Genomic DNA, 26,475 nt, shown 5'->3' on the forward strand with positions numbered 1-26,475 from the left:
CATGCATTGTTCGAGAACCTTGCTCTACCCAAACGTACCCTTACTCATATCATACAGAGCGGGCCTAGTTTCGTTTTTATAACGTTCGGATTGGCTCGAGGTAAGCCTGCGACGCCCCGGGCCCGGCAGGACTTTGTACCAACCAGCCCACCCCAGTTTTAAGCCATCTGCAATTGCCCGCAGTTATCACTTCTATACATAGAACATCCCGATTCCGGCTTTGGTTGGTATTGGGACGTGCTGCAGCAAGCGGCGATCCCGGAACTCCTACCATTCCTGGCTATTTTTAATCATCCCCGAGGTGAGTGGTGCTACTGGATTATCTTGAAAACTTGTATTGATTGCTGCAGGTGAGGGGTAATGCGTGGCCTGGCATTAAGGCGTCCCTATTCTCGGTCCATCGCATTGTCCGTATCCAGTCTCCCCGCTCATGACTATACCCCCTTGGCAGATGATAATAACTCATACCAGGTGCTTCAGAGCCGAGGTGCCGATGCCTTGCGTCGTTTGGCGTCGGCATGAGGGGAACCCCGACTCCATTCTACAAATATTTGGAGAAACCGCCACCTGATTAGGGCGATGTGATGATGCAATACCAGAGTGGGTGCATAAGCCGCCGGTGGATGATGTTGAACTTTTGTCCACCACATAAAGCTATAAAAGGAGTCTGGTACGAGATAGTAGAGAGCTTTTCATTCTGGTTCAACCTGCTATCCTCCCAGTTCCCCGCAAGCCTCTGGAGAATATCAATATGAAGTTCCAACTCCTTGTTACTCTACTTCCTGTCGTGTTACCCTTGGTGCATGGTGCCCCTGCCCGCAGGGATACCTCCAACCCCGGTCTTCGCGGAAGCAACTCTCTAGTTGGATATTCACCAGACAATAAAGGTGGCAGCGACTCGCGACCTGACATCAAGTATACCCTGGTTCCAGGGCAGAAGGACGATCCCAAAATTGGAGCACACCTCGATTTTGAGAAAGCCGACAATCCTCAGCCGATCCGTGGTCCCACGGGTGCCGATGATCCTGGTCCCAGTACGAGCGCCGTCATATTGTGTCGAGATTTGGCTTGATATAAATATACTAACGATTATTGCAGGAAACTATAACTATGACAGAATAAATAGTGATAAGCTTGCACCTCCCGGAACTGACCATGGTCAGACCATCAATGCGCAGTGGCCAATGGGTAAGTCCACTCGTCTACGCGGAGGAATGTATAATTTGCTTACTATATGTCAGGATTGAGTCACAATAGGTGAATTTTCATTTCCGGACAAGAATATTCCAGATACTCATATGCTTTTAAAAGGCTTGGAATAGATGGAGCTGGTTGGGCTCGCCAAGAGAACACGGTAGTGATGCCGGATGCGACGCTCATGGCTGGTGTCGATATGCGCCTGGCACCTGCCGGTTACCGTGAACTTCACTGGCATGTGGCTGCCGAATGGTCCTTGGTGCTGAATGGATCGTGCCGAATCCAGGTACTTGTATATCCTAAATCGACTGCAATAAGTACTAACAAAGCCCGCTAGGCTGTCAATGAGAACGGAGAGACATTTGTTGACGACCTTACTGCCGGCGATGTGTGGTTTTTCCCGCCGTGAGTGTAATGATATGCGTAAAAAAATCTTTTATGCTGATAATTTGACGTTTAGCGGCGTTCCTCATTCTATCCAAGCCCTCGACGATGGAGTCGAGTTCCTTCTGGTCTTCGACGATGGAGACTTTAGCGAGGATAATACATTCCTCGCAACAGAGGTCTTCCTCCACACCCCAGTAAGAAAAGCAATCTTGAATTGAAGACAAAATTCAATCTGCTAACCCTTCACATAGAGAGAGGTCCTCTCAAAGAACTTCGGGGTTGATATATCGGCCTTTGACAAGATCCCCGACGACGAACTATACATTTTCAAGGGCACACCCGCCCCAGCAGATATCGAGAAGCAGAACGTGACGACAGCTGCTGGGCTTGTACCTCGCTCTCAGAGCTACTCATATCATTTCTCTGAGCAGCCGGCCCACGAAGTTGCTGGGGGTTCAGTCAAGATCGTCGACCCGCTTACCTTCCCCATTGCCAGCAACTTCTCCGCTGCTATTGTCACCGTTCATCCAGGTGGCATGCGTGAGATCCACTGGCATCTAACTAGTGACGAATGGACGTTCTTTATTTCGGGCCAGGGCCGAGCGACGCTTTTTACTGCCCCGAATGCCGCGACTACATTTGATTATGCCGGTGGTGATGTTGGTTACTTCCCAAAGTCTAATAGTCATTATATTGAGAACACCGGTGATGAAGACTTGGTCTTTGTGGAGGTGCTGCAGGCACCTGAGTTCACAGGTATTTTTTTCTTTCTTGCTATATGTTTAGGTTTTCATGTACTGACGGTTAGTAGATATGGCTCTTGGCCAATGGATTGCGTCCACGCCGAAACAAATCGTTGCGGATACGCTCAACCTCAGTGAGGACACGCTTAAGAATCTTAAGACGGAGAAGCAATTTGTTGTCGCTGGTACTAGCAGTTAGATTGCTTCGCAAGCAGAGCATCCCCATGTTCATAATTCACAGGTCTCGACGACGTTCTTGGCAATTTAACAAAGCGTTATTAGAAACAAGGAACAGTGAATCATCCGTGCAATGCCCCGGGATAAAGGGCTCATTACCATAAGGATCGCATGTACCTGCGGCAAGTGGATGTGTCCGTTGATAGACCTAGTCGCCCCCGAAAGCCTCGAAAGCCTCAAAGCGGCACTGCGCGATCATCCGTTGAAAAAAGAATACTCGGTTGGCTGACGACCAAGCGTAGACCATTGTCGTCACATGGGTATTATCCTCCTTTTGACTTATTAAAACAACCAGTGGGAGCTCTGCATAATGGCCATACTCCGAGGACATCTACTTTTGGGTTAGAGCGTATCCTCCACTACGGCCACGGGCCGATCCCATAAGGCCCACGCACCCGTGTTGCTTACCAATGCACCTACATATTCGACTCCATTGAGCACGTGGAATTTCCAAAAAATACTTCACAATGCAAGCGTTTTATTGGACGCCCATGTGTGAAAACGGGATGAGTGAGATTTTAGCAGAATCGATGGCTTACAGCCAGCGTCGCAATACAATCCTTGCTAAGACGAATGAAGACCCTCGTTGACGACAAGGCTAGTTGATTGGCCTAGAGACCGTTAAGAGGTTCTACGGCCCCCACGCGTAATCGTGACCTGCGGGGCTCTAGTTTTCGTTTGCGAAGTCGAGTTTCGGGAATTCGAAGATTCTCATTGCTGATTGACACTGGTTTGAGGGGCGATGGATGTCAATGTCCAGTTCATGAGTGATAATGCCGAGCGGCGACGTACTCAAAATCGTCTAGCTCAGCGCAAGTTCCGCGGTGAGCTGTCGTTGTCCAACAACCTGTGTTGATCATCCTGCTGATCGGAATCGTGACGATAGAGAAGAAGAAGCGGAGAGTGGCAGAAAATGCCGTTGCGACGCCTCAAGACCGGTCACAATCGACGTCAACCACCAACACCAATGGGAATGTTACAATTAGCTCTTTGCCTTCGTTCGCAAGTGCGATCCCCACACTGGCGGGAGATTCGTCTCCAGACGAAATTCCGATCGCTCGTACATATTCAGGACCGGTAGACAACTTTGATCTCGATGCGATAGACCAGTTCTTACACCAAACCAACCATGATTTCTCCTTCACTTTGTCTGATCCATCGCCTGTCCAGTCAAGCGCGACACGACCGACTTTTACTCAAAGCAATTCCTCTGGTCCCGGTTCACGCAAGGCACCCCTCACCAACACAACAAGTGATAATTCGGTGCCGATCTCTCAATCTGGGGATAGCCATGGCCTGCCATTACATCACATAACATCCGCTTCCGATATTCGCGCGGAGAGTCTGGCCCCCCAGCCTACGCAATCACCCAACTACGATATAGTATTGGAACTCGTTACTTCGGCCAGAAATGACAAGGGATGGATTGGCACGCTTCACATCGCGGCTCAGAAAGGCCACGAGAGAATCATTCGAGTTCTTTTGCTCCAGGGTAACATAGATGCAAACAGTCAAGATAGCGACGGTCGCACACCCTTGATACACGCGGTCATTGAGAATCAGGACTCTGTAGTCCGCCTACTACTCTCCCACGGTGCCCGGATAGGCGTGTATGATTGTGATGGTCGCTCTGCACTGCACTGGGCTGTGTTGCATCGGCGACTTGAGATACTCAAGCAATTGCTCGAGCATCGTGCCAAGTATGAACCCGGTTTGGATATTGATGTATACGACAATTATGGCTGGACCCCATTGCATATGTCGGTGGATAGAGCTTTTGAGGCTGGGATCTTGATGCTACTCCAGGAGGGCGCGGATATCAACGCTAAAGCACACAAATGTCCGTACACAGGCACTATACTGCCGATGATGGATGGTCCTCGATAAAGCGATGGTTTTGATTGAATCGGCAATTTCTTTGACATCATTAGCGGAATTCGATGCATTATCCAAGACCTCGAGGAACCGGGACTTCCCTATACGTATGAGACAACGGATGAGCCGACTTAATACGCCACTTCGTCTTCCACACACCAGATATCCCTTCTAGAAACTATGTATGGGACAAACTCAACAATTTTCGGATGATTCTACGTGAGCATCAGCCTGGTTCGATCGCTACCTACCGCAAAGTCACCGCACTGTCAGGCCACCGCATCGAAAGCATTACTACCAACATCACACATGCGCGAGTCAGAAACACCCAAAAGCCGAATGATATTGTTCCCGCTTGGCGTGATGCTGCAAACTCTGCCAATATAGACGTCTGCTTGGATTTGCCCCGTCTATTCAATTTTATACGCGAACAGCTGGCACATATGAACCGCAATCAGAATCTCTTGAACTCTATCACATCAAATCGTGGTACCTATATTAAGACTACAGATATCCCAAAGGAGTTCTCAAATCATTCAATTACAGCTACCCTATAGAGTCTAATCATAATAATTGAAACGATTGACCAGTATCTACCAAGGCTCCTGATTGCCGTCATACTTGAAGAGCTTCCCACTGTGAGTTTCGAGCGTAGACGCGTCAATGACCTTAACCACGCCGGTAACACTCTCCTCCACGGTAATGGCGGCTTTCTCGATCCCGAAAGCGTCAGCACCCCGGTTACCGAGCTCAGTCTGAACCCAACTATTTTGCGGTGCCATGGCCAGTCCACCACGAACACCAGGGTGGGATTGAACATGTGAAACTTACCCCGGGTCCAGAGGGAATGCGGTCAACCAAGGATCTTCAGCGGAGATTGCCTTGGTATACCAGTGCTGAGCACCTTTGGTGGGAGCGTATGCAGCATTTTGTAGGGGGATAAAGTTCCTATGCACGGTCAGTACACTCGTTCAGGCCTAGGGTAGGTACCACCTGCTGTTGGCAGGTGGACTGTTGTCGACTGGATACTTACTATAAATAGCATTAGCACCTGGTCAAGGTCAAACAAACCAGACTGGTGGGACTTACCGTCAGGAAAGCGGAGCTGGATCCGATAGTTACCAACTTGGGGGCCTGTGCCCCCTTGAGGACGGGTCGGAAAGCTTGGTAGAGACGGATAAATCCATACACATTGACATCAACGTGTTTCTGAATATCCTCTACCTTCACCTCTGACACCTTTGGCCAAGAAAGAGCGATACCGGCGTTGGCGATCAGGATGTCGATGTGAGTGATTCCCTTAGCAGCTAACGTCTTCACGGCCGCAGCGGGTTCAGTTGGAGAAAGAACATCGAGCTTGATTACCTCCAACGTAGTGCCTTCAGCCTTGGGCAGATCAGCCAAGGCATTCGAAGTTGGGTGGCTAGGGTCACGGTTGGCGGCGATCACCGTGTGGTTTGGCTTCTGTAGGTATAGTTCCAGTATACCTTTTCCGATACCACGGTTGGCGCCGGTGATGAGAACAGTAGTTGGAGCCATGATGGGATTCAAAAACTAGTTAGGAAAAAGAACTAATCTGATTACCAGAGGTGAGAAGGAGTTGTGGCAGGAGTTGAATTCCCTCAACAGACCCATGAACTATGGCAAATATATACTACATTTGCTTATGAATATGACCATTTGCTAATAGGCGCAAGGTCATCATTTGTCTGTGACTGAGGCTAGGGCAGTGGGTCGATTTGTTTAGGAAAAGTATCCAGTAGGACACAACCAAAAGTAAAAGCAGGACACCAGCTCCAAGATGAATAGATCTCTTTACCAAATGCTTGATCATGAATCATTACTCCGTGCCACTCAAATGACGTTCAGTAATGTTCTTGGAATGGTATCATGCAAGGTCAGCAGCTTACTGTGGGGCCTCGGGATAAGCACTGGAAAATAAGCAGCGAGGAGAAGAGCATCCATACGGTGAAATTCGAGTCTTAACTTCTGATAATGTTAACCGCTAATTTTGTGAACTTGATAGCCCTCTTGGTTTTGCTAGCACTACACAATTTTCTACAGAGAGTTAGTGTGAAACTTCGGTCGCAGAAGAAAAGTGATTGTAGATCAGGTACTCAGGTACTCTAGGGATTGAAGTTCCGGTTAGAGTTATGATAAATCTCGTCGAGCTAAAGTTCCTTCATCTCTTCTCTACTCAATGAGGTCTTGAGTTGACTAATTCGAGCTCCAGGGCTAGGGTTTCGGCTTATTGGCAACTATCAATTTCCTTGTCATAGACTGCTCTTATAACGGTCTAGAGACATTTAAATCACCAAGGGAAACTGCCATCCTTATGAATGAACCGCCCAACATCAGAATCCCTCCGGCCCTCCAGGATACTCAGTATCGTGTTTCCCGAGATAGACGGATCACTCGCATGCCCCCATCCACTGCGCTCCTCCTCACTAGTCCCACGCAGATTCGACCGGACGAACCCCGGACAAACTGCAAAGACTTTAAGTGGTGCATCGCGGCTCTCAGCCCAATCCTGAATCATGATCATATTCAAAGCCGATTTACTAGCGCGATACGCCTCCCCATTTCGACGGACCCCGGAACACCTTGGATGTAGGATCCGATGCTAGGGACAAGGATCCGACCCCGCTAGTCACATAAATAGAGTAGGAGTTTGGCGACTTCAAGAGCAGGGATCGGAAGGCAGCCGACACGACTGCCGGTCCAATAACATTGGTATCCATGCATAGTTGGAGCCGCGTCTTGATGTCCGGGTGTCGACTCGCCACTCCAGCGTTATTCATCAGCACATCGAGATGTCCGAATCTTTCCTGTATGTTGGTCGCTGCTGCTTTGATTGATGTCTCGTCTGTCACGTCCAGTTGCACGGCCGATACGTTTCCCGTTATCCCCTCTTGCTTTAGTTCGCCGAGGGCTTGTGTGCCTTTTTCGAGGGACCGGCAGGCGAGAATTACGTGGAATTCTTGGGAGGCCTGTGCTAGTACCTTGGCTGTCGCGAGGCCGATGCCTGAATTGGCTCCTTTTTTTTATCATGTTAATTCTATCGTCTAATGGGTGGTTGGGGCAATCCTACCGGTGATGAGGACGATCCGTCGAGACATTATATGAAGGGTAAACCAAAATAAACAATAACAGTGACAGTAGTATTAATAAGGAGCTATATAGTGAATTTTGAGAGGGAAGCAGATTGATTTTCAAGCATTTTAGAAGTGAATCTTCAATTGACCAGGGTTGGTAATGCAAAACCCGACAAAAGCCGACCATCACTATACCATTGGACTCTGATAGATGAACTTCAACCAGAGCTGAGAAAACGTGAAGGAGTTAACTTCTTATCCCCGATTAAGATATTTTAAAGGATTAGTCATCTAACGATGGGTTCCAAGGTTTGTCTGGGGTCAAGTCAATCGAGTCGATATATACATCCCCGTTGTACTAGGTAAGACGTTTGGATCAAACCTCGACAACTTTTATATCATCACCCTGCAGATCCAAATCAACTAGGAAATCAACCCAATCTAAGAAAATGCCTCCTCCACCTCTATCTTCCAAGATTGCCCTAGGTCGTCACCGTCTCCTAGCCCCCTCGGCATCGGTGCGTGTGAGTGAGGCTTCTATCGGCGGGCTTTATGCCATAGGGCCCGCAACATGTGTCCGTCCTCTCAGGGTTGGGCCATTTCGACTATGTTGAGCCTCAGACTGCAATTAAGCCTCCGAAGTAGTTACAGCAGTCACCGGTTTCCGTGGAAATACCGTGATATACATAGAGCAATGTATGTGCAGACAATTTCAGGATTACTTATTCTTTTATTATCCAACGTGTAGACGATTGGCTATTACCATTTCATCAGGAATGCATATAAGGCCATATATAGAACACTGAGAAAACATGGGGTAATTCAATGTTGAGAAGTAAAGAATCGAGTACCTCAAGATCTAGGTAACGGTCGGGTTTAGTCGGACACTACAAACCCCGTGTTAAGCACGGAGTTTAATATATTAGGACCCAATGATTCGGCGCCATTCATTTATATTGTCCTATCCCTGCCTAGCGTATGTAAGTATAATAAATAATGCTAGTTATAAGAGCCCCAATAGGCCACAAGTGGCAAAGGTGCAGGGGTGCCCGGGGTGTCCCAGACAGAGTCCGATGGCCCCATACATATTAATTTCTCCCAACCCCGTTTCTCTTTTTCATCTTTTGTTTTTCATTCGCAGCAAATACAATCATGCCTGGAGTACGCCCATTTCCTCGGAAGACAGCCACCGCAATCGCTGTGGTTGGTGTAGTTGGATTATGTGCTGCTCGAAAAGCCTCACTTCGCAATGAAGCATTTGCGGAGTCTCCAAAGCCTTGCGGTGGTCCTGGGGGCCCTGGAGGTCGTGGTGGCCCCGGTGGAAGAATGGGATTCTACTCCCTACGCCTGGAAAGTTCCCAACAAGTGAACGACAACACTAAGCGTCTGCGCTTCCAACTACCAGACCCAGCTTCGAACGCGGGTCTTTCCTTGGCCTGTAAGCTACTCTGTGAATCCACGAACAACAAATAAAAAACGATAAGAAAAGACTGATATCGGGTTTAGCGTTCATCCTCACGTTTCATAAGCCAAAGGACGCGTGGTTTCCCGTGATTAGGCCATATACCCCAATTAACAACTTCGGTAAGACTTTGGACTCCGTTTCCGGGGCAAAATAAATGATTTTTGTTCTGACATGCATCTGCAGATGAGCCGGGGTATATTGAGCTCCTGGTCAAAAAATATCCCAATGGCAGAGCTAGTGGATATTTGCACTCTCTCCAACCCGGTGATGAGCTGAACATCCGAGGACCTATGCGGGGCTACCAATGGAAAACCAACGAGTTTGAACATGTCAATCTCATTGCTGGTGGTGCTGGCATCACTCCCATGTATCAGCTGATCCAAGGGATGCTGAACAACCCCGACGACAAAAGCAAGATCAAGTTGATTATCGGATTCAACACAGACAAAGACCTTGTCATGAAGAAAGAACTTGATGCGTTTGAGCAGAAGTTCCCCCGATCGTCTTAAGGTTGTGTATAGAGTTTCAGACCCGGTTGAGGGTTCCCCGTTCACTAAGGGCAGGGTCACCAAGGAGTTACTGGAGAAGGAATTACTGGGCCCGAAAGATAGCAAGACTACCAAGGTCTTTCTGTGTGGGCCTTCTGCTATGGAGGCAGCGATTTTTGGAAGTAAAGGGCGGGTTTCCAGCCAGAAGGGAGTCCTAGAAGAACTTGGTTATGCTGCGGACCGGATTCACAAGTTTTAGCATGTTTTTGTTTGCTCGTTTTAAAAGGTCTAGATACTTAAGGTATTTTGTTCATAAAGGCTTTGAGGTTAGACTAACCAGAATAAGATTCGGCTGAAACAGAGAAAAGGGTAGGAAGGATATACTACCGTCTTAATAAATAACAGTAGCTTAAAGAGGACACGAAATATTTGATCAGAAAAAGGAACAGAAACAAACCATAGGAACGTCAAATATTATAAAGTTTCAATCAATCAGGCTTGACATCAGGCGACCAGCGATATTCACTCGACACGGTCCCGCGCTCGGGTGGAACCCTCCGATGTTTTGCAAACGGGTCAGGTACATGGTAGATTTGTAGTCCATCAGGGTCAATTGCTTCGTCTCACATAGCACGCTGGGAACGTTCTCTAAATTGGACCAATCGTAGCTCTCGCAGTCGATCTACGGTGCCGTTTTCGTTGATGGGCTTGAACTTGTCCCGGGGAGCAATGATATCACCGAGGTGAAATTCGCCGTGCTTTAGCTGACGAAGGACGTCTTTCTTTGTTCAAGGGCCATAGGTAGTTACGGAGGTAGGGTCCGGCTAATATATAGTAATCTCCATAGACGGGAACGAATGGAAGGCTGATGAGTGGGTCATCGGTTGGCCACCTGCTGGGATAGATATTACCGTCCGAATTAAGATCGGCGGGCGGGTAACAGATCGACTGAGTCAGAACCATATGCGAAGATGTCTTTTGTCGTCGTATTGGTATACCGCTACCCTATGCTTGTCGAGAACATAGGATGGATCAGAGGGCACATGGGTAACATGCTTGTGTGGATGACTGGGCCACATTCTCGGTTATGTAGATACGTTTCACATGGCACCAGCAGTGAGGCCAACAAGATTGGCAGCCCGGAAGAATTCCCCAGTGCGGACAAAAGCTTCCAGTCTCGCGGAAATGTCACCGACGAAGACATTGCTGGCTTCAGAGCAGTTTCTGTGTGTGGGCCGTTCTTCTTGACCACATCTTGAAGGAAATATGCCCCAACATACACTCTCTAATGCCCTTCACTCTTTCGCTGATATCTGTTTCTGTCCGGGAGGAGCCGGGGCGTCGCATTGAAATGGGATACCATCGGAGAGTTTGAAACGGCCTCTGTTGATTGTGGCGTACATTGTATCAGATCGAACCGGGAAAGCCTCGCCCCATAACCGTGTTGATCATTTCGCACTGATCGCGCGCAACACACGGGAGTCACCTTCGACCAAACGGGCACGAAAATCAATCAAACCAGCGTGGTCAAGGGACTTCATACGTGCTAGGCTTGCAGTACTACCAACCTGTTGCCACAATGCTTCCACTGCCAGTAGTAAAGATACAACGGGGCCAATAAGGTCAGGGGCTCCGTCGATCTGGCCGATTCGGAAGCGTAGGTCTTTGTTTTGCAGTGGCCCGGAGCGGGGCTTCGCGATGGCGACTCGACCCCAAGAAGGGATATGTGTGTCGGAGGTAATATTCTGTTGTCTCTCCCTTTCACGACTGGCACGCTTTCGACGACGGGCGGGGTCAGGACTTGGGTAGGTGATGGAGTCGAAGGCACGGAGAGTTAGTCGGATCAGGGAATCCTCTTGGCTCGCCTGGACTGCTTCCGGCGGGGCCAGGGCTGCACCGAGGTAGAATTCGGAGATCCTTGAGCGATACTTCCGACCGACCAGGTAGGACGCGGGGTTCCAGCTTCTACAAAGGACGTAGAGAGCCTTATAGACATGTAAACTTGGAGGGACGCGCCTAGAAAGAATCTGCCTCTGTCTTCTCCCTCTTTTATCCACGTGCCGTTCAGCGTCGTTGGGGATGCACCATCTGGCGTATACTGCCCCAGACAAGAGATAGAAGTTTTGTGTGGTCGCAATTCCGGGTGCACTTCCGATGTAAGAAAGAGACAATCCTAGGATTTGAAAGAGTCCAGAATCGAATATCGTTGCGAGTGGAGACTTAAATATACTTTCGACGTGCTGGCGTGATAATTTCTCTGCTTGGATCCTCCCCGCCAACGATGTGTCGGGTTCGTTGGGCTTATTCGTTTCATCCTATACCCACTTGCCAATGGTGATCACCGACTTTGTTTTGTTGGATTTCCTCCGGTTGGATCTAGCCAAAGTTCCACGCGCTCGAGCGTGGATTGTCACTCGGACACACCCACTTCGAGGATGAAGGTGGGATGGCGGGTATAACCAGATCGTGGAGCGGACAGGACCTCTCTGGGCGAAGAGTTAAGCGAGAGAGAGTCAGTCATGGTGTGGCGGTTGCCTGAGAGAAGATGACTAGGAAGAAGCGCAGCAGTGGTGCTTGAATCCGCACATCAATGTTCTCGTGCCATCTGGCACGACGATGACAAAAAACATTAATTAGAAGGAGAGTGGAGGCACATGCAAGAGTGTAGCATGCTTTCCAGGTTACCTGGGGGACAGAAGTGTACCAACCGGTCCAGGTACTGATCGTGCCTTCCCTATACGGAAGTTCATCACGCCGCCTTGGATTTTGCCTGCAGCGTGCATTTAGTAAGGAGGTTTTTAGATGGATTCTTATAACAATTTCCGAGGTCTAGTTTTCTATTGTTGAATTCTTAATACTAGAGTCCTTGACTTGACTTGACTGGCTAAACCCTATTCGTCGTCGCATTTGTTGTCCCTTGGGTCTGGTCGTATGCCTATAGAGGGTGGGTTACAGTTGTTCATTCGACAACGCGTATAATACGTATTGGCCAAACTGACCCTGAGGACAACCAACAAATGACATTCTCTGTCTCCGAAAATCACATCACAGATGATTTATTCTTCACTCCGTTTGAGACTTATCCCACCCGCGGTTCAATGTGACTTCAACCTGTGATATATCCAGCCAGCTAGCTTCTCAGGCAGATACCTCAAGAAGCAGCACAAACAGCGTCACTGCAGGATTCAGAGCTGACATAGTTGATTGTCAACTCCCCAGTGCTGACATCATTCCCTGGTTGGGTTGGATCACTTCCACAGACCTTACAACCGTGATTCGCAATGTTGTTGATATGTCCGAGAGCATCGTTGAGGTTACCGCTTGCACCAGATTGAAAAAAAGCACAATAATGGCCAGCTCATGCAATTTGTTCTTATAAAATAGTAGGTTAGTATGAACGCAGGCTCGGATATCTTTTCCATTCTGTAGGTGGGTACGTACTGCCTTCACTATAAAAGTTACCGCCGGCGCCCCTATTAACTGCTCCTGTTACCAAGTTTTGTATTCTGGAAACTATTGGGCTTTCATTCCCATGGCAAAGGAAGCTGCCGCGGCAGTTGATTCCAAGGGCAAGTGCCATTGTAGGAAGAGCTAGAGCTTGAATAATGAGAGAAGGTAGCTGCATGATGAAGTTGGTAACGTGTCCAAATGTCAATTTGTAGATTTCGATGATTTGACTCGTAAGGGAGAATTTTAAGTAGGGTTGATACTTCCCTATTTATCCTCGAAGTTTATCAGACGTACCTTTATTAGGCGTACCTTTATCAGGCGTACCTTTATTAGGCGAGCCTTTATCCTTGAGTTTGTATAAGTCAATATGTGATAGAGGCGTCAAACTGCATTGAGGCCGCTAGTCTCGATTCTGTAAAAGTCCTGAATCTTTGGCGTTCAAGAAGCGACATGCGCATGAAAACAATTATGGTTTAGCGTTGAACAGATCCAAAGACATATTAATTATGATAAATTAACTTCGATTTTCTACATATAAGAGCACCCACCTGCCCGTTTATAGGCAATGTCGTATTTTAGCACCATGTATTGTATAATACAGAGAGCGGCAGGGACGTTCTAAACAACAAAAACAGCAAAAAGGAAAAAGAAAAACATACAACAGTGAGGATTCGCTGGTGGTCACCCACCCAACTACTAACTCACCGGCGTGTGGCTTATGTGCGGTCAATAGTCCGGTGGGTGCTGCTTGGGTGAGAAATGGGTGAGCGCCGCTTTACGGTCGCGCGACCGGGGGTGATAAGGGTGAGTGCGCTATAAACAGGGTGAAAATCAGGGTGAGAATCACCCAAGTCGCGCGACCACTGCACTGACCCCTTAGCTTAACAATAACAGAAGGTCATTGGATTGTACCGTTCCCTCTGAAACGCTCAGCATCTTGGCATATGCACGTAACCACAACTGGTAGCATCATACAACCAATCTCTTCAAGGTGTCTTCAAGCTCAGGGTCTGGGTCTGCCTCATGTTGTCGAAAGAGCTGAGCTCTGATAGTATTCTTATCGTGTGATTTTGGTCCAGCCGATTTAACGTATGGGGGTTTACTAGCAACTAGCTCAAAGAAAGGACCCTTCGATAGGGGTCAGCTCAGCTTCTACGGACATGAAAATCTTTGTATCACTTCGATATAGTTATTCTCGAAATCGCCTTGACCAATATACACTGAGAAACTCTTTCCTGGTCTTACCACCAAGACCTTACGCAGATTATTTATTGAGCGGGCCACATTAAACTGAGGACAGTAATATGTAATATACTATGATATTACGCGAATGAAACAAAGCCCATGGGATTCCATAGAATTCTATGGTGGATCTTGCACTAAGGATATCGATGATCTGCTGGTAGGCCTCTTTTTCTTTCTCCTTCTTTGTGCGGTGTGCGCTAGTGATCACTCGCGAGGTATCTTTGTGGCCTAGAGAACCTCAACAAGTGATATCAGCAGCCAACGACTATCTCAACTAGTTGATGGTTGTTTGTGGGTGAGTAGTACCCCTAACAGCTTCTGATCGTAAAAGCCTTAACTAATTATTATTTACCCTTAATCTGTCGTTCCCGTAGGCTTAAGAAAACAACCTCCAATTCTCTTTTTAGCTATGATAATTATGGCGTTTAACAAAGTATGGCACTTGATTTATGGGTCGATATATCATAATACGTACTAATACCTGGCAACTTCTGTAACTTACCTTCCTCTCTGTCCGAGATAAGTTGTGTTAACGCTGATTTTATCTCCCTTATTGATTATGCCCTTCTAAGCTAAGTTTTATCGTAAAGAAATAGTCTTCTGTTACTCTAGTTTGGTGATTGGGAGGAAGGTCGGACGTATAACGAGGATCTACCGACTTGTACCTACTGCTTGATTAAGTGGAAGATCACTCTTAATAGCAGAATGGTGGCGAAAGATACAGAACAAGATCTGGTTTTAGCCCCTCAATTTTACTGAAGGCTTTTTTTGCAACCAAAACTAAAGGAACTACTTATACGAAAGCATCCGCACCGAAAAATTGAATTAGATAACACTGCTGTTGTTTTCACCACTCGGCAGAAGGGCTTCACTCTAAGGTTTGAGGGCACCGACAATGCTAGCCCGAACGCAGGTTCTAGGATTCAAAACCAAGCGAGGTTTGCTGTATTGATTCTATTATGATGTGCAACGCTGGATTTCATTTGATGGCCCACTTGGCTGCGCCAGGGTGGGGCTATATGCCGCCAACCAAGACAACCCATCCAAGCCTATGCAAATCTTCTCTGACAGAAAGGGTCGGAGATCCACTGTAAATTTTGAGAATGATATTGTTCAAGGAGTTGATGCGTCTTAATTGTGTATTGATTACTAGAAATATTCCTTGAGCGAAGGTCTGGTCCTCTGTGATAAGGCGGCTAGTGTTCTTGCTAAAAATGAGAAATTCCAGAGTATGCAATGTGATGCACTTGTTTTGAAGAAGCTGCAAGTTGTGCAAGCTATCATCTCTGAGCTTAATTTCACCTGATTGACCCTCCATTTTCTCTGTGGCAGAAAAGTTGATAGATAGGGAGGACAGTGAGGCTGCACCCACATCTCCAATGCAGTTCAAAAAGAGTCGAGGAGGCTGCCTTGGGGTTCTCTTTTTCTAGTTTCTCGAGATTGAACTTGTTGGACCCATATAAAACTCTGGCCGCCTCCTCAGATATTTGTCAATTGGTGTGTAATAAAGCAAGCCATGCGTGTGGCTTCTCCGGTAAAAAGCTCTCTATCGCGCATCCTGGGTCTTGAAAAAGATTGATCGAGTGTGGCAAGACGAGAACACGTTTGTAAATGTCATTGCGAATATCAATAGGCAAGTTGAAAAGCCGACCTGATCTGAGGCTTTTACTCTCGGGTTTGACATCATGGAAAATCGATAATGTACCTGTACGTGGGGTTGTTGTATCAAGTTTCTTTCTTCTTCGAGTTCTTTGTGTCGGCTAGCGAGCTCCACGAATCGTAGTTTTACAGGTATATGTTGCAGATGCTCACAGATCGAGAATCTTGTTTAGATCGAGGGTCGTTCTTCTAGTTCTTCGATATTATCCTCAGTTGGTCGAGGGTTAGAGGTTAGCGTATCAACGTCAGGTTCTTCATCATACACTCTCTACTGTTTACGCGATCAGGTCGAGGGTCCAAGTCCCGCTATCGTGATTGGGCGGTATGATACAGAAAAGGGTTCAGTTTCAGGGATCCTCTTCGATCTAGTCAATCTAATTAACATTAGCTTATACAGTGCCGAGGAACGTATAGGTGAAACAGAACTAAGGTTAATAACAATAATAACCTGTCAGTAGGCTGCTTCGGAAATGGATGGATGATCTTTAGTTATATATGTTACGAGGTTATCTAATTACAAAAGAAAATAGTATATTCAGAATAAATAACTAAAGATGAAGAAGGAAATATCTAATCTATCATCATGATCATTACCTATATGATGATCTCACATAAAGAATGTCGGTATGGAATCTACTAGCATGATTGAGAATCCTTACTGAAAGGATCATGCTAAAAGAAAGAAAGAGTCAATGAATGAATCTTGCTGAAAACGTCGATTGGCGCTGTTTCCACAAACAGATGCTGATTTAATGAATGCTTGAATATGCCCGATCCATGCATAGATTCTGACACATTCAACAGGAAGTAGGGGACGTACACGAATATTGTCAAGAGCCAGATTCATGACGACCAAACACTAGACGGCAAATAAAAAAAGTTCATTGACATTATATTCCCAATCTTCTATATAATACAGAGGCAAGATTAATTCTCTGGATGATTTGTACAATTCACCCCTTATCTGGCTGAAACATGCCAGCTGTCATCAATAAAAGGGTCTCAAAGCTACCAGATCATTGCTCAAAGAGAACGGCGCAACTACAAAGGGTGCAAAGCGCGCATGGATACTTAATAGATTGCGACTCCCCTGGGGATGAGAACGAGGCTACATGAATATCCGTGGTGTAGCGCCTCGGCCCCTTGCTGTGTTCGTGATGGCTCATATTCTTCTTGCGGCACATGGATGAATCTTACCAGTGTGTGTCGGTTTAAGTGTTACACGGAGTCTCAGGAACTCTAGGCCTCCATACCGCCTCGATTACGTTTTAGGTAGGTGATCTTAGCTACCAGGACATGCTCATCAAACCAGACACCCTTCAGCTCGTATCGGCTCAATCATAGCCGTTCCTTACGTAACTATCAAGTATTTCACACGAGCCCGAAATGGGATTGCGCTTTTCGTAGCGCTGTAATGTGGCCCTGATTAATGAAGTTAAACATCGATCTAAACCTTTCCAGTCCGCTCTCCTCTAAACGGCCCCGTTGACCGTCCATTCTGTAAGAACACCCTTCGATCCAGCACTTCCATCGTGATATCCTTCCTCTTGTCTCTCCCATCTCCATCGCAAAAGATGGTAGCCTGCTCTTCGTCAGATATTGACGACAATGCAGCTTCCTCGAATGTCACTGCCTCCTTCCAACGCCGCTGCTCATAAAGAAGAAGTGCCAATCTGTATTGCGAACGAGCCAAATCAGGCTTTCCGAGATCAGAATCCGCACCAAACTCAATTGCTTGGCGGAGGTATTCTCTGGTGATAAAAGATCAGTCATAGGTATATTTTGGAGCTTAGAAGAACCTACTCGGCCTCTTCAAGTTGGTCCAGATAGTGATAAACAGTGCCGATCCAGTATTTTGTGTTGAGTATTGCCGGATTGTCCCTTTCCAGTCTTTCAGATCTCACTGCAAGTGCATCCATAAGCCTGTCTAGAGCACCATGCAGATCACCAGCACCTATAAGCACGTAGCTCCACTCCACCTCCATCCTCGCGGTTTCCAGATGGCGAGGGCCTAGCTCAGATTTGCATAGCTCATAGGACCGGCGGCTGAGATCCAGAGCCTCAGTTAAGCGACCCTGACCAAACCTCACCGCTGCTATACTCTGGTACTGGATTGCAAACCTAAATCGGAGACTCCTCTCATCCCCTAAAGACTTGTATAGCTCCAGTGCCTTCGCCGTTCCCTGGTCAGCCTCTTCAAACTCTTCTGTGTCTGCATGGATATAAGCCAGGTCATTCCAGGCCCTACCAAGGTCTATTTGCTGCTCAAGGGTTGCGGTCTTGTCTGGAAGGCTCCTGAGGATGCCCTCTCGTAGTTGCACAACGCGCTTGAGCCTCTGCATAGCCAGCCTTCGGTCTTCCACACTGTCGTATGCACTCAGAACTGCGAGAAAATTCTCAATACTTGCAAGGACTGAGTGAGTTTCGCCCTCTTGCAGCTGAGCAACGACTATTTTCTCCCCAAGTGTCAGGAGCGGAATAGCAATTCTGTTCAGCCGATGCTCCCAGAGAAAGCTTCCTGCATCTGCAAGGAGACTAGCAAACTCGAAACCGGCAGCGATTGATAGATTTGACTGTTCGAATGCGGCCTGCAAACTCAGGACCTGCGGCATGTGCTGCTTCCAGATGGCGTCGAACTGAGGTAGGCGACTAGTCATATCGCGCCTTGGGAGAGCGTCTCGTGTCAGTCGAACTGCATTGTCAAAAGCTTCCTGGCGTTTTTCTTGTCGACGATCTAGATTTAACAAAAGAGTCAATTGTAGCAAGCGATGCATCCGCAAGCTGGGGCAAGTTGTGGTGATGTTCCGTTCTAGCAGGTTTCGTCGGATGAGACTTGAAAGCATTACAGTCAATCTGGAGCATATCACATTAGTATGATGTTCTGTGATAAAATTTATTGGTGTGCCTACCGAAAGGAATTGTTAACAGTCAAATTTCCACTAGTCGTGTCTGGCTTTCCTCTGAGCAGATCCTCAGAGATGCAGTCTGGGTTGAGGAATGCTAATACGTCCAATAAATCCCGCGTTTCCGAGTCCAAACTTTCTAACAGATCGTCCCAGACAGTACTTAGAGTTCTTTCGTACTGCATTACTGACTCGTTGGAATTGCATGACCATACCTCGGCTAACATAGCTCTCTGCTGAAAGGTACTTATCAGTTCGCCCAAGGAGAGGTGGGAAGCGACACAGTATCCAATGTAATGAACAAGCGCGAGAGGCAAGCCTCCCAGCTCACTAGAAAGCATCTCAGCTTGAGGGCGGGCATCATTAGACAGGTGCATATGAGAAAGAACCAAATCCCCACCCTCCTCCGGGCTAAAAGGCTTTATCGGGATCGATACAGTTGCGATGCTATCAGGGGACTTCTTCAGAGTCATAATAACGTTGCCGAAAGTACTTCGAGGCCAGTAACGCTTGAGGAGCGAGTTGTGCTGGACATTGTCGAAAATTAAAAGCCATGGAGCAGCTATAAGATTAATCCGTTAGACTGAATCACTAGTATAGCGGGCGATCGACTGACAGCTGCTTTCAAGCCATTTCTGAGCCAGAACCAGGTCTTTTTCTTCGGATTCGCCACCACCAGTCAAACCCAGACACTTCACAAGCTCAGTCAAGGATTGCCGAAGCTCAATTTCTGTTTCAGATTTGATCCAAAACAAATGAGAGTAATTCATTTTAAATCTGTAAGCATATTCCAGTGCAAGTTGTGTTTTTCCAACGCCGCCCATGCCAAGCAATGCCACTGAGCGTAGGCTGTCTGGTCGGTCAACTTGATACAGCTGTAGGGCATTGGCCATCGCCTGGAGTATATCCTCCCTGCCTATGAACACGAGATTTCGCGGAAATGGAATGGTCGAGGCCACGTGGACGGAGGAGCTTGTACGGGAGTAGGCTCGACCCGACCCATCTTGCGAGATTTTCTCCTGTATCTCATCCTGCCATTTTTTTGTCGCTTGGACATTAGCAAGCTGAGCCTCGGCTTCAAACTCTTCTTTATGTGTTTGGAGATTTTGCTTGATCTTCTCGAATTCTTTGTCAACCGCGGACCATGTCAGACGGAGTATGTTTGCTACAAATACAGGTCAGGTCATTGTTCTCTCTTTTCATGGAAACCATAGGGGGATTACCAAGAAGATTGCGGTTCAAAAACTCCGCACTAGAGAGGCAGAACTCAATCAAGTCGTTGTGAATAGCGTAAAGCGCTCTTCTGAGCTGTGTTGTCGGATATAAATCCAGGTATGAATCGAATCGAGGCATAGCGCTTGTGATGTACGCCAGCATCTGGGTAATCTTATCGAGGATCTCTTGATGACGTAGAGCGAGCTATAGGTAATGATAAACCGTCAAAATTTGCACAAACAGCTGTTCTGATAGATAACATAGAGGGGCTTTCACCTTGATGAGGAGTAAGAAGCTTCCCCAGAGGATCTGAGTAACCTTTGGACCAGATTGAGAGAGGCAAGTGAGGGCATCGGAAAAGGAATTGATCGATTGCAAAGTAGGCTCTAGGTGTTTGATTCCGATGGCAAGGCCTCTATCTTTGTACTCTTGGTCAAGGTACCAGATAGAGCTGTGAAGGTCATCCTTCTCAGATAATTCGAGAAGCAGCTCTCGATTTGAGGCATCAAGGCGGCTGCATCGACGTGTGACCGATCGTCTCCACTGCAACGCCAGAAAGTCTCGGTCTGTTGGCTGAATATCAGTCTTGTTGCCCTTTTTGGCTATATCTGGAATGTCATTTATCGGCCAGAGTTGATGCTCAGGCTCTAGTCCCGTTGTCCGCCTCTTGCTGAAGCAACACAGATAAGACATCTCTGCCAGGTGTAAATTCCTGAATCTCCCGCACGCGATCACGGCATGGAGTAGAACAGTGATACAGTGCTTGAGAGAATATGGGCGCGACAAATGCGGCGGGGTAGCTTTCGGGAGTCGAAGGGATGAGACACCTCAACACCGGGATCGAGTGATGGCGCTGTGCATAAACAGAGCAACAGGTGGATAGCGTATATCAGAGCAAGTTTGATAGTGAAACAGCCTGCATAAAATAGATTCAATAATATTGATTGATTATTTGAATAAGGAGTGAATAATCGAACTGATTGAAAACGAAAGAAATGCGATCGGGGGTAGATTGAAATATCCACTGAAAACACTACAACCCTATGATTACAATACCGGCATTGCTGACGGGTTCAAAGAGTCATGTGAATGATGCAAATAAATAAGAACCTTGCACAAAAAGTGGGGTAGTTCATGCTGCACAATACGTGTGCAGAGCTAGCGGCTACGATTGGCGAACCCCTAAATTGTACGCAAATAACATGTGAAACAAAACATCTAGTAACTATTACCCTAGTTGAAATTCTCTGCTCATGTAACACCTCATAATACCGGCCAGAGTTCTTTGTGGTTTATCCAAGATATATATATAGTGTAGTCGCAGAGACCCTGAGAGCCATTAAGGAGAGGATGCCTATGGTTTCAAAGCCATACTCATACAATCCAGAAATTGATAATATATCTTTACGCTTCTAGGTTTAATATTAAAAAGAATTAGACTACTCTTATCTGTGAGTTCTTTACTCATAAAAAGGTTAAAGCTACTAAAAAGAAGAAGAAGAATATTAATGATATAGATATAGTAGATATTAGTAATACTAAAGAGCAGGACAATAAGATACAAAATACAAACAAAGTAGAAGAAGCTGCTCCTAACCGGCCCTTACATTTTTTACAAAAATTACAGACCCTCGCCAGACGATAAAGGCCGGTTACTGACCAGGGCCATACTAAATCAGATCCGGAGCAGTAGTTAGTAAAAACACTACTATAGTACGAACCCTAACTTGCAAACATAAGCAACGAGTAGATAAAGAGCCTATACCCTATTAGCAGTTAAATAAATTGAATCGAGAGCCATATAGCTATATAAATAAATGAATCATAATCTTAAATATTGTACTGGAAATACTCAAAATTTCAGCCAAAAACTGTATAAATGATGAATCTAAGAATCTCAGCAAGTTTGTCTTGTTTAGGACCCAGAACCCAACCCAGCTCGGGTTAGGTTCGGGTTGGATTCGGATTTTGCTGGGTCCTGCGGAAGTCTATTTTTTAGGCATATAATACCTAAAAACATACCTACAATATATAAAACAAAATGTATCTTCTATATCTATGTTAAGACCCTACTAAGAATGTCTACAGGCAGTATTTGGCGGTCACACCTTTTTCCATTTGTTGATTTATCTCTTATAACGATCCAATAGAGAAAGCAACAATGCAAAGGTTGAGAAGAAAGATACTCCTCGATGTTTTTTTCTTTTGAAAAAAAGGTGAGGTAATTCAGCATTCGTTTATGTGTGGTAAACAGGGGGAAAGTCAGTCAAAACAACAGTTGTTCTGTGGCAGGCGCGGCCCAAAAAGTGACTCAAAAGAAATGCTGAGAGGGATCTTCGTGCATTACATACTAGGACCGTGCGCGGTTGCCTCAAATGCCCAGGTGTGTGGTATGGTATCCTGATAAGGTAACGGACTTCAGCATACAGGGGGCCAAAGATCGCCGTGTTCAAATCCCGCATTTGAGTGGTACATTGGAAACGGCCCACATACAATGTACAGGGTTCCCCTCTTCAAAGCATGGGGCGGCACGGGCGGGGTGAGTCTAGGTGTGGCGGACGGGTCGGACGTGCCGAGAAGGCACCAAAATACTTCGGGGCAAGGAAATACGAGACGAGTTCGTTCAGCCCAGTGATTGATTGCTCGAGTGATATTAACTCCGTGCGGCTGAAGATACTCACGCACGTATCCCACATCGAGAGATCTGCTTCTCGTATTCATGACCCAGGATTATCTTTCAAAAGAAATTCTTTACCATGGGATACGTGGCCGAGCCGCTTTCTTATTCCGTGATACTGACGTGGCTTCCATTTATTCCCTGCCAGGATTGAGGCATCCATTCAAAATAAAGAGCTGTTTGCTTCGGTAGGGTGAAAGATTTGTAATTTAGATCGTAAGTTAGCCCCCTGTTCGCATGTGAGCTGAAAAAAGGGTTCTTTTCCAAGGATCTATGAGGCTCAGCTGGACTTCCCGTCTAGCCCAAACACCAGGTTTTGGAGGCTAATCATATCGAATCGAACCAACAATGTTTTTGCAACAGTATTAGTCTATCAGATCTCCGATCCATTATAAAGGTATCCTTACTTAGTATACTCGCCCCATAAATCAAGTCTCTTGAAGAGCCCGAAAACCCCGATACTTATCAATACATGTTGTAAGAGACCCGAGGTCGTTCAGCGTCAGATCAATCAGAAAACAAGATTTCAAGTCACCGCACCACTTGGAAAATGAGTAATCGAACCCTTGTATGCTAAATAATTCATCCTTCAAGACTACTACCTCTTATTAGAAGCTAACAGGATACATTAGGAGCGTGCAGAGCTGAAAGGGTCAGCAGATAACGCAATTCACCTCGTAAAAGCTGACGGGAACGCATCGATCCATGTTGGGAGTGACTACAACATCTACTTGCCCACAGAGCGGCAGCAGGTAACTCAAGACTCAACAATTTCTGGGTCGCTATCAAAGCAGATTATGCTTGTTCCTTATTACCCAGCAAACCGATTTCAAGGACGGTTCCGCGAGCTAAACGATATTCATGACTATTTCAGGGCACCGAGAGCAACCGATGAGCGAAAACTTCGAATTGTGTCAATCCGTGGGTTGGGCGTAATGGGGAAAACACAGCTTGCTCCCCAATATATTTTCAATAACAAGCAGTCCTACCGGGGAATATTCTGGTTGCGTGGTGAAGATAGAACCATTCTTCAGCAAGATTATGCGCAAATCGCGAGGAGAATAGATCCAGCAAATTCCCTGGCCAATGCCTACAATAACTCAGGATCTGGATACCTGGCCGTGGGCGAAAATGACAAGGCGCTTTACTTGTTTCAACAGGCCCTATCAATCAAAAGGATCTTTGGAGATGAGGAATCCATGCCGCATTAAATCGCGATCAGCCTCTACAACATATGTCGTGTGCAGATGAACAAGAGATTGTTCCAGGCTGCCAATGAAAATGCCGAAACAGCCTGGAAATTGGCCAAGGGGAAAGATGGAGAGGATGATTTCATGATTTCAGGACCAACCTGCTTCGCTTTACCTGCGCAGAGCTTCTCGATGCATGTGGAGAAGTGGAGGAAGGCCTGGACATGCATGAAGATATACTGAGTGTTGGGAAAATGGTTATGGGGGTTTACAATAACGATACTGGTGCCAGCTATTATGCCTTGAGCTGTATACACTAGCAACTGGGGCGTTTGACTGATGCACTGTAAGATTTCATTTGGTTGATTCCACAGTATTCATGGGATAACAAACATGATAAACAGAGACATGATTGATTTGGCAGTCAAAGTCTTCAATAGGGAGGTCTTGAATGCAGAGAACAGAGCTGCCAGATCTTCCTTTCGGAGGTATTTGATATTGGACAAGTTAGGACAGGAGGAAAGGGCAAATGAGGCTCTGGAAGCAGCGAGGAGTCTACACATAGGACTGACGAGCGATGGTGCAATTTTGAATGATTCGGTTGAGACATATGACTCCTCAGTAACTTATCACAATAAGTAAGTAGTTCAACTACTTTCTATTTATTCTGAGAAGACCAAAGCCCTCGCTTCAAAGCTCTGTCTAGGATCATACGATTTAGGTACAGCATTGGAGGGCATGCAAGCGGAAGAATGGATGCATACTGGTTATGGTTAGAAATCAGTACCAAATACAAGATATTGAGTCTGTCTTACCTCTTGATGAACACTTATCATCGGTATCCCAGCTTTTGAATAGTACTCCTTCATCCTGGGTCATCCCACTCTGGTAGTACCATTTGTACGATGGATCATGATTTGCGTACAACACATCTCCCACAAACCGACGTGTGACTTGATCTACAGCAACTAAATTTTCTAGAGGTGCGGTGCGACCATCACAGAGAATGAGAGGCCAATTCTTCACGGTGTTTCTTATCGGTCTCCAAAAGCTGGGCTCATATTAGCAAGTCGTCTACCGATAAAATCATGGAGTATGACAAACTTGATCATCTGTACACGGCTTCGTAGAAAATCCTCAGCCTCGTCTGGAAAGTGAATTTTCACTCTTTTGGAGGTGGTGTACTCGGTTGCGTCTTGAATTTTTTTCAGTCAATCTATGATTATAAACTGGACTCTTAAGTTCTCACCTGCATGTACCCCTGTCGTTGGGGCCAGAACGAAATTACGATCTTGAAGTTGGGCTGGTGAGATCAATTCATCTGAGGTGGCTGTGCTGAGGTCAAGTTCACGTCTGATCTATAGACTCCTTATTAGCTTCTGTTCCGCATTTAATTGGAAGTAAGCATACTCTCCAATCGAATATAAAAACCCTTTTTGCGTGCTTGACATTCTGCTTTATGAAACTCTCCACTTGAGGGATATAGCTCAGCTGAATTGTTTCTTCATCATGGGAGGTTGGGAACGGCTGGCTATGTTTCACAAACTGGAAACCATGCTCATCTAGGTCAAATTTCGGTTCTTGCCCCCTGGCATCCATCACATTTATTCCCGAGATTTCTTCCATCTCAACGTTGGTGAGCGGAATATTCGGGGCCTGCGGAGGTTTTCCAATGAAGAGTCTATATGGTTTCTCGAGTTTATACAGCTCCAGTGGCTTCAGAAATTCAAGCTTAACCTGTATATCGCCAACCATGGTAGAAGCTAGTTCGCAAACAAAAGATACGTCAAGGTTTTTATTTCAAACAAAGCTTAATCATTGAAGAGACAGATGGAATTCTTCTATTAAATATTCGCTTCCTTAAGCAACCCCTCACAAGAAGCCAAACAAACTTTCATTTTCTCCGCTTTCTGTCCACCTACCCCTGTATCGCGTCGGGCTTTTGTACAAAATTGAACGATTTGACGTTAGATGGGAAGAAGGATAGACCCACTTCTGCCTTGATACACCACTTTCTGAACAGGGCTTGACTAGCCCCGTGGAATTCATCTAGATAGCTGGCTAGCACCACCCAAATCAAACACTACCTAGAGCACTATATCAATTGATTGCTTCTGGGTGTAGTGTGCACAACGAATTACATATTAAGCTAGAACCCGAATTTTCTACTGGCAGGCTCAGTTCCTTTTAGCATAGTGAAAAGCCTACTATGATCTGTGTAGACTACTCGACCTGATGCCCAGTATAGGCAGCTGGATAGCATGGCCCAACTGGAAGACTCGTGGTGGGGTCTCTAAACAATCATATAAAAGACCCCTCGTTTATGCAGCTTATGACTTGAAGCGAATAGCTAGGTAGGCGGGGTACTGGCCTATCAGTCTTCGCCACATGTATAGTGGTCCCCAATAACGGAAAAAGGGGGGGGGGGAGAAAGAACCGAAAACACGAAAAAAAATATAGAATAAAATAAAAACTCCATTTTCAGGTCAAACGTTCACACCCCCTCCTTTTACTTCTGGTGGAGGGGTCCTTACTAGTAACCATGTGAGTAGAGTTGAGGCGAGTTGATGTGAATGCTAGGGCTATAAAAATCAGCTCATTCCTCTCTCTTTACCATTTCCTACTCGAAAATTTGAGTCTTTTAAATTA

The 26,475-nt window shown here is 46.3% G+C and overlaps 9 protein-coding genes across 9 annotated transcripts; 5 read left to right on the forward strand and 4 right to left on the reverse strand.

Moving 5' to 3' along the window:
• Positions 1–751: 751 nt before the first annotated feature.
• Positions 752–2,526, forward strand: N7455_008942 (putative oxalate decarboxylase; the record flags this gene model as incomplete). Its single annotated transcript, XM_040960554.2, has 8 exons — positions 752–1,034; positions 1,099–1,188; positions 1,242–1,257; positions 1,312–1,483; positions 1,535–1,602; positions 1,658–1,778; positions 1,836–2,340; positions 2,396–2,526. The coding sequence occupies 8 exons, from the start codon at positions 752–754 to the stop codon at positions 2,524–2,526; spliced, it is 1,386 nt and encodes a 461-aa protein (XP_040809017.2).
• Positions 2,527–3,306: 780 nt separating this feature from the next.
• N7455_008943 (ankyrin repeat domain-containing protein) lies at positions 3,307–4,451 on the forward strand (the record flags this gene model as incomplete). The annotated part of the gene is made up of 2 exons (XM_040960519.2): positions 3,307–3,388; positions 3,451–4,451. The coding sequence occupies 2 exons, from the start codon at positions 3,307–3,309 to the stop codon at positions 4,449–4,451; spliced, it is 1,083 nt and encodes a 360-aa protein (XP_040808999.2).
• A 581-nt stretch (positions 4,452–5,032) lies between these two features.
• Positions 5,033–5,978, reverse strand: N7455_008944 (uncharacterized protein; the record flags this gene model as incomplete). Its single annotated transcript, XM_065606029.1, has 4 exons — positions 5,033–5,204; positions 5,271–5,387; positions 5,430–5,467; positions 5,529–5,978. The coding sequence occupies 4 exons, from the start codon at positions 5,976–5,978 to the stop codon at positions 5,033–5,035; spliced, it is 777 nt and encodes a 258-aa protein (XP_065460978.1).
• A 1,022-nt stretch (positions 5,979–7,000) lies between these two features.
• On the reverse strand, positions 7,001–7,558 carry N7455_008945 (uncharacterized protein; the record flags this gene model as incomplete). Its single annotated transcript, XM_040960536.2, has 2 exons — positions 7,001–7,476; positions 7,531–7,558. The coding sequence occupies 2 exons, from the start codon at positions 7,556–7,558 to the stop codon at positions 7,001–7,003; spliced, it is 504 nt and encodes a 167-aa protein (XP_040809058.2).
• A 1,128-nt stretch (positions 7,559–8,686) lies between these two features.
• N7455_008946 (cytochrome b5 reductase family protein) lies at positions 8,687–9,508 on the forward strand (the record flags this gene model as incomplete). Its single annotated transcript, XM_040960512.2, has 3 exons — positions 8,687–8,972; positions 9,041–9,118; positions 9,183–9,508. 3 exons carry the CDS (start codon positions 8,687–8,689, stop codon positions 9,506–9,508), a joined length of 690 nt encoding a protein of 229 aa, XP_040809044.2.
• Positions 9,509–10,458: 950 nt separating this feature from the next.
• N7455_008947 (uncharacterized protein) lies at positions 10,459–10,746 on the forward strand (the record flags this gene model as incomplete). The annotated part of the gene is made up of 1 exon (XM_065606030.1): positions 10,459–10,746. One exon carries the CDS (start codon positions 10,459–10,461, stop codon positions 10,744–10,746), a length of 288 nt encoding a protein of 95 aa, XP_065460979.1.
• A 189-nt stretch (positions 10,747–10,935) lies between these two features.
• On the reverse strand, positions 10,936–12,008 carry N7455_008948 (uncharacterized protein; the record flags this gene model as incomplete). Its single annotated transcript, XM_065606031.1, has 2 exons — positions 10,936–11,660; positions 11,912–12,008. 2 exons carry the CDS (start codon positions 12,006–12,008, stop codon positions 10,936–10,938), a joined length of 822 nt encoding a protein of 273 aa, XP_065460980.1.
• Positions 12,009–17,288: 5,280 nt separating this feature from the next.
• On the reverse strand, positions 17,289–20,121 carry N7455_008949 (uncharacterized protein; the record flags this gene model as incomplete). Its single annotated transcript, XM_065606032.1, has 5 exons — positions 17,289–17,592; positions 17,645–18,694; positions 18,751–19,306; positions 19,361–19,909; positions 19,968–20,121. The coding sequence occupies 5 exons, from the start codon at positions 20,119–20,121 to the stop codon at positions 17,289–17,291; spliced, it is 2,613 nt and encodes an 870-aa protein (XP_065460981.1).
• Positions 20,122–23,186: 3,065 nt separating this feature from the next.
• N7455_008950 (uncharacterized protein) lies at positions 23,187–23,847 on the forward strand (the record flags this gene model as incomplete). The annotated part of the gene is made up of 2 exons (XM_065606033.1): positions 23,187–23,204; positions 23,269–23,847. 2 exons carry the CDS (start codon positions 23,187–23,189, stop codon positions 23,845–23,847), a joined length of 597 nt encoding a protein of 198 aa, XP_065460982.1.
• Between the last annotated feature and the right edge of the window lie 2,628 nt (positions 23,848–26,475).

Source organism: Penicillium solitum (assembly GCF_028829755.1).
Source record: "Penicillium solitum strain IBT 25940 chromosome Unknown utg000005l_segment0_segment0, whole genome shotgun sequence".
Lineage (NCBI taxonomy): Eukaryota > Fungi > Ascomycota > Eurotiomycetes > Eurotiales > Aspergillaceae > Penicillium > Penicillium solitum.